At 38.8% G+C, this 6,763-nt stretch overlaps 2 protein-coding genes across 3 annotated transcripts in view; one reads left to right on the top strand and one right to left on the bottom strand.

Moving 5' to 3' along the window:
• The first annotated feature begins 56 nt into the window (after positions 1-56).
• Positions 57-3,972, top strand: LOC107683543 (olfactory receptor 50). The gene is made up of 2 exons (XM_016479618.1): positions 57-1,160; positions 2,964-3,972. The coding sequence occupies exons 1-2, from the start codon at positions 244-246 to the stop codon at positions 3,022-3,024; spliced, it is 978 nt and encodes a 325-aa protein (XP_016335104.1). The 5' UTR covers positions 57-243; the 3' UTR covers positions 3,025-3,972.
• Positions 3,973-4,012: 40 nt separating this feature from the next.
• Positions 4,013-6,763, bottom strand: part of acadvl (acyl-CoA dehydrogenase very long chain) — a 19,510-nt gene continuing 16,759 nt past the window's right edge. The window contains exons 16-22 of one of the 2 annotated variants that reach the window (XM_016479616.1): positions 6,367-6,464; positions 6,171-6,243; positions 5,933-6,005; positions 5,616-5,688; positions 5,098-5,173; positions 4,922-5,014; positions 4,013-4,560 (exon numbers count right to left, since the gene is read on the bottom strand). In XM_016479616.1, the coding sequence (XP_016335102.1) occupies positions 4,516-4,560; positions 4,922-5,014; positions 5,098-5,173; positions 5,616-5,688; positions 5,933-6,005; positions 6,171-6,243; positions 6,367-6,464 (531 nt within the window). In that variant the 3' untranslated portion in view covers positions 4,013-4,515. Of the gene's footprint in view, positions 4,654-4,921; positions 5,015-5,097; positions 5,174-5,615; positions 5,689-5,932; positions 6,006-6,170; positions 6,244-6,366; positions 6,465-6,763 lie in introns of both variants that reach the window. The other variant, XM_016479617.1, reaches the window with a different exon arrangement.

The raw sequence follows: 6,763 nt of genomic DNA, 5'->3' as shown, positions 1-6,763 counted from the left end.
TGCTGCTCTAGAGAGGGAAGTAAACGTGAAGTTGACTCTTTCCATCACTTGGCTGACTTTTACGCGAGGACCGCTGGTGTTTTTGACCGAACAGATCCACCAAACGAATTCACATGAACATTCGGATTTTTGGAGAAACATTGACCAACGTCGAGCCAAATGAACCGTGCGCACCTAAAAGCGTTTTGTTCTGGAACGTTTTGGTTCTACTACTGTACGAGCGAGGCCTGAAGAAGCGCTAGGATGACAAATGCTACTACAGATGATGCCAACTCGTATTCATACATACGTGTTTGGGCATCGGGGGTTTCTTTGATCATTTTGGCCTTTTTCAACTTGATCATCAACTGGACCATAGTGCGCGAGGCGCGCCTGCGGAGCCACGCGCGCTTCGTTCTCGTGTTCCACTTGTTGTTCTCCGCGCTGGTTTACTTCGCAGTAAGCTTTAGCTTTAACTTACAAAGCTACCTGAAAGCAGCGACCACGCGAAACATATGCATGTCGCTAATCAAAGGTCTGATGACAAGCGGCTCCAATATCATCCTCACCATCACGGCGATGGCGCTGGACCGTTACTTTGCCATATGTTACCCGCTCCACTATAGCAAAGTTTGTTTCAAACCCTGGCCGTGGCTCATCGGGATCTTAACATGGGGACTCGCGTCGATTATTCCTCTTACCCTGTCGCCCAAAATAAATGACACTGTGCCCTGTGGAAGGAAAGCTCTGCAAGGCGGAGAAATGCACAAAATCATTCTAATAACAATTTGCACTGTTCTTATCGTGTACAGCTATGTACGGATCTTATATGAGGGGCGTCGTCTGGGTGTGTTGAACCGGCGCAACCGAGCTGCGTGTAGGACTATCGCTCTCCACGGCACGCAGCTCGCCGTCTACATCCTCCCCAATTTCATACTGTTTTTTCTGTATATCCTTTACCGCAATTATTTACTCGACATATCCACAAAAGAGCTTTTTGCGGTCATAAGTTTTGCCTTCTTCAGCCTGGCGCAGTGCATTGCGCCGATAGTGTACGGACTGCGTAAAGAGGAGCTGCTGGAACATCTTAATCACCGGTTCCCGTGTTTATCCGGCCGGTTGAAGCGCATTTTGGAGTGGACTGTCAACATCACACATCCCAATCGGCGTCGCCAGCAAAGGTAGGTGAACACAGTAGCCTAGAATAATTGTTTACCGCCTACTTGTCCTTGCGAAGGCGCATTACGCATCGCAATTTAGGTGCATTTGGTAACGTGCACTTGCTAGCCAAAAAGTTCAAACTTGTGTTAAGACTTTAAATTGGTTTAAGACAAAAAAGTTTGGCTTGTGCTTGTTTTACGTGGACTGTGGTCTGGAGAAGAATGACTTCTGTTAAATGGATTTTCATACACTCTTAAATATAAACGTTACTTTTGATCATGTTTTTACATCTTCATGTCATAGAAGAGACATTTATTCCGCTGGTCTACTCTAACTTCCATGAACTGATTTAAAGAAGCAAAAATACTCCAAAGACAAAAAACTAACAAAAAAACACGACAAACAGACAACTGAAAAACCCTGTAATGGTTCTTCATAAAAAAGAGACCTATTTAAGAACCTTTATTTTCAAAAAAAGAATAGCAAAAAATAGTGTTTATACCACTTCACTACAAATGAAAAGCATCTGTTTCACACGTTTGCTCGTATTTTTGTATGACTCGTCCAAAGATTCCCCCACAACTCAGTCAAAACAAGCAGCCTAACGACAGGCCTATTCAGGAACAGTATTGTTCGAACTTAAATATTATGAGATGTAAAAATTCATATACGTCCTGAAAAAAATAATTTCAGCTATTTTTGGTTAATATACTACTGCATTAAAGTATCTTAAATAGGATATTTTCTGTCATTTCAAATGTTTGGGGGTGTGGCCAAATGCGATATATTAATATATATATTATAATAGTAATATGGATATATAATAATATTAATCATTTTCTGACCGGATATTAAAAGATAATATAATGCAAGAGTAAAAATATATTTGGATTCTAAATACTGTTTATTTTGCTTGGTCTCAAGAGAACAATTACCGTCCAATAAGATAAATATTGTGATAAATGTCTGTGTGGGAGCCAAATATTCCCACATCAAGAGAAAATAACAAAGTATATCGTTCATTTGGCCCACTCCATCTAAACTACAGTTCTAAAGTTTAGAGTCGGTAAGATTTTTAATGTTTTTAAAGTCTTACCCAGGTTGCATTTAGTGATTAAAAAAGCAGTAAAAATTGATTATAACAGTTTTCTATTTTAATATATTTTATACATGTATTCCTGTGATGGCAAAGCTGAATTTACAGCATCATTACTCTAGTCTTCAGTGTCACACGTGCTTAAGGTTTTTGTGGAAACCGTAATACATTATTTGAAAAAGATATTTTTGTAAACAAGTCTTTACTGTCACTTTTAATTGAATGCATCTTTGCAGGAAAAAAAAGTTGTTGTTTTTTTGGTATATAATAAATCTTACTGACCCCAAATCTTACTGACCTATGATAAAGATTTAGAAAGGTGTCAATATTTATTCAAGGGAACTGGTGCCTACTTTCTATCATTTGGTGGTTTTATCAAAGGCTAAAGCCGCATTTCACACCTAAGACCACAGACTCTCATCTGTCATGTCTTCAAACTTGAGCAACTACTGACAAATAAAAAAAGTCTTCTCTACGCTGGTTCGCTGATCTACCACCATGCTGATCAGACTGATATTACAGCGGTTTTGCTCAACTAATCCAGATGAGCACCAGTTTGTACAGGCTGGGAGGCCATCTTAAATCAGCACAAAAAACCATTTTAGGCAGGTTTCTTTCAGAAGTCAGAAAAACGAAAGATACTGAAAAATTATTGACAACCAAATTGTACATGATATGAAATCCATGCTGGAATTCTAAATAATCTAACATGCTGTGTTTATTTCAGGGAGAGGAGAATGACTTCAGAGACGTTATTATCAAGAGAGATCTCACAGACGACTGTGTGACATCTTTGGAGTAAGAGACAGACCCGATGATGAGTTCTTCAAAAGGAATATTTACTTATCAAGACAAACGCTATGCAATCCATCTGATGTGTTGTTGCATATCTTAAGTTCAACACATTTTTCATTGAGAAAAAGTTGTGACTTTTAGAAAACTGTTATTTTTATTCTGCAAGCCGTAACTTCATTAAGTTGGAGTAAAATACAGCAGCAGCTACAGTGTTCAGGAATGACTTTTGCTGAAGACATCGTCAACTGAATATTAACTGTAAATAGTACCGGTGACTTATTGTCATGCGAACAAGTAACAATTAGGATGCGAGTTCTTATTTTTCTAAAAGCTGTACAAATCTCTTCTTTAGTATCCTTTGTTTTGGCAAAACTTAACAGTATTTTGCAGTCATATATATAAGCTAATGATCCAAATAAACCAATTAAAACTTAAGACTGTGAAACAGGTTTAATGAAATTGTAATTTATGTGTAGTTAAACTGGCGACACTGAAAGATTTGTAGTATTTGATACGCAATGTTTGTAACCACAGCATCCTGAGTTTTCAAGACACACTTGCTTAATAAGGTCACTAATGTTCTTTTACAATTTCCTGTAAACTGTCTCTTTACAATATACTGCATTCAGAAACTAATGCCCTGGTGAAAGGACAAAACGTATGATACTGGGAGATTTCAAATATCGTTAAGCACTGCAACACAGAGTGAGTATTTATAATTACATCAGGCTGGTGCAGCTGTATACTGTTAACACGTGTTTTTTGTATGTTTGCTTTAGAAGTAATTACATGCCTACTGGGAGATGCCACCGAAAATGAAAGAAGAATAGATTAGATATGTGTAATTTCTAAATCGCAGATGTTGATGTGGTATTGCCCATTTGTAATAAAGACCTTTTGTATTTATGTTAAGAGCATAATGTTTAGTTCACAAGTCCCATTTAAAAAAAAAAAAAAAAAGTAACCGAGACAAACGACTTGTTCATGATATGCAACTCAAAAGAGTTTCTATTTTAGTTATGAGAACAAACTTTTGGGTAACTCTGGATAAGACATTTCACATTAAAACCATGGGAACAGCTCAAGTTTAGGTTCAATATGTAAAACCGCTAAATAAAAATGTTGACCAACAATGACAAATTGAAAACATTTGCAAAATGCTAGCAGCTGGACCGGATATTGGGCTGAGGTTTGTTGACAAGTCTAAAGTGCTCTTCCAAGCAGATTAGTTTTCATTACTGGTTAATATTAATCAACATTTTTTTTACATTTAGGCTTGATTAAATCTACAAAAGAACTACATTTATAAACAAACACAAATCCAATTCTTCAATGTACACCTACATTTACACGTCCTATTTATTAATTTACATACTTTATTATGAAATATTAAAGCACTCCTGTGGTCGAAGTACACAATGTGACCGCCTCCACTCACAAAGGATTGCAGCATTGAACAGTCTGGGTAAAGGAAGAGCAGAGCTTTAAAAGCCCAGAGGATGAGGAGATACCACTCCTCCGTTTTCTACCACAGCAGCAGAAATGGCACGCAAGTTCTTGAAGATCTGCTTGGACGTCCCTGACCCGAGGAACCTGATGTCCTGCATGACTCTCTCATGGGCCTAAAGGAAAGAAATCAGGGATTAATGCTTAAAGGTGAGATGGGGAGAAGTTTAAAAAGGAAACATGGACACTAAACACTGACCTCAGTACACCAGGTTTCACACAGCATCTTCTCATGCTGAGCAGAAGGGTGGCCTTGGCTGAGAGACCTGGACGCTCTGAGAAAGCAAGACGAGTAAACGCACATAAACATAAGTAGAGCTGAATGATCTCTCCTTTAATTAGACAATTATCAACTCTATTTCCAGTAATGCATGGGTTTTCTACCACAGCAGCAGAAATGGCACGCAAGTTCTTGAAGATCTGCTTGGACGTCCCTGACCCGAGGAACCTGATGTCCTGCATGACTCTCTCATGGGCCTAAAGGAAAGAAATCAGGGATTAATGCTTAAAGGTGAGATGGGGAGAAGTTTAAAAAGGAAACATGGACACTAAACACTGACCTCAGTACACCAGGTTTCACACAGCATCTTCTCATGCTGAGCAGAAGGGTGGCCTTGGCTGAGAGACCTGGACGCTCTGAGAAAGCAAGACGAGTAAACACACATAAACATAAGTAGAGCTGAATGATCTCTCCTTTAATTAGACAATTATGAACTCTATTTCCAGTAATGCATGGGCATACAGGAAATACATTCATTAATACATAAACAACAATAACCAACCAGATTTGTATGTTTTCATAAGGAAATCTGAGCTTACTGTCCTAAATTAGCAGCGCCTATCCAAAAGTGTCTATGATATTCTGTTCAGCTTGAATCACTCATTCACTGTAACTCAACTGCATTTTTTTTTTAAGCACAGCTTTCCTTTACAAGCTGCACGATTTGAGGTAACCTTTGTGTCTGCAGCACAAACTGTGTCAAAGTTTCACACTTTGGGTTATGGATTTTAAACAAAGCCTTAGCATGAGCAGTTGTAAATGTTGTATACAAACTAATACATTAAAAAAAAAACTTACCTGGACAAGACCACGACCATGGCGTACAGATCAATGGCACAGTCTGCAACTCGCTTCAGAACAAATTGTTCATCTGAAAAGCCACATGTACAGAATCACTTGAAAAGTTCAAGTCATACGCTCAAATGGACACCTGACAAAAGCTTCTGTCACAGTATTTAGCTGTAAATATGTAAAGTGAAAGAAAGTTGAAACCAGGAAGAGTTAACATGCACAACACAAAAAAGTCCATGGCAAACTGCCAATGCAGGCTGAAGCAAATAATATAATCTAACAAAGATCTATCAGTAGCAGCACAAGGCAAACACATCACTCACCAATGATTCTCTTTCCATGTTTCAGAAGAAGCTCTTCAATAACAGCTCCAAATTGCTCAATGGCTTTAACAGTCTTTTTAAGAGGGGAAGAAAATACTATTTTAGGCCTGTAATCTCTACGTCTCATTTAGGCTTTGGTATTATTGGTGGTTTCCTTTCAAGGTATTATTTTGAGTAAATATCATTCAGCATTGGCTGAACAGTGTTATCCAAGTACTATGGCTTTGCTTTAATTTACCAATTCTCCACTGTGGTTAAGCTCTGGATGGACCGTTCCTTGCAATGTTAGTCCTGTCCCCAAGCCTGCCTTCCTGTCAGAGATGGAGAGATAAGGATAGACATATTGCAGGTTTATCAAGTTGATGCAAAGAACATGACACTGCAAAACACAACAAAATGTCTTGCAAGTGTTTTTAGAGATATGAAGGTCTAACCTCTTGGCTCGCTTGGTGATTTCACTCACCAACACCCCAGCATTACCAAGAGGGTTCTTTAGAGCTTTCTGCAAGCTCTTCAGCTGATTGCCTGCATTCTACCGGACAGAACACACATTTGAAAATGTAATTTACATACTGTGTTTGCATTAAAACACGTGCATTGGCAAACTCCAATACCAATTTTTAGCAGTGCCAGATGTCAACAACCACACGTGATGTGAGCTTTAGGCGGTTTTGCAGAACAGGAAGCTGTAAGGCAGGCAGTTATGTTCTCAGCAGTGTTTTCCCCTTTTACCTGGAAGCCGTTGAGCGCTACGAACAGTCGCAGGATGTCATTGGTACCCTCAAAGATTCTGAAGATTCGCAGGTCCCTCAATACCCTTTCCACACCAGC

The sequence above is a fragment of the Sinocyclocheilus anshuiensis genome, unplaced genomic scaffold, assembly GCF_001515605.1.
Source record: "Sinocyclocheilus anshuiensis isolate Anshui unplaced genomic scaffold, SAMN03320099.WGS_v1.1 scaffold874, whole genome shotgun sequence".
NCBI classification, from domain to species: domain Eukaryota; kingdom Metazoa; phylum Chordata; class Actinopteri; order Cypriniformes; family Cyprinidae; genus Sinocyclocheilus; species Sinocyclocheilus anshuiensis.
The sequence above is the reverse complement of the archived record's forward strand: the minus strand, read 5'-3'. Positions and strand labels throughout refer to the sequence as shown.

What these genes read in the sequence shown, in the direction of transcription:
- LOC107683543 (XM_016479618.1), top strand. Translation starts at nt 244, where the DNA reads ATGACAAATGCTACTACAGATGATGCCAACTCGTATTCATACATACGT. An exon ending in AATCGGCGTCGCCAGCAAAG is followed by an intron (nt 1,161 to 2,963) that starts GTAGGTGAACAC and finishes TGTTTATTTCAG; the next exon opens with GGAGAGGAGAATGACTTCAG.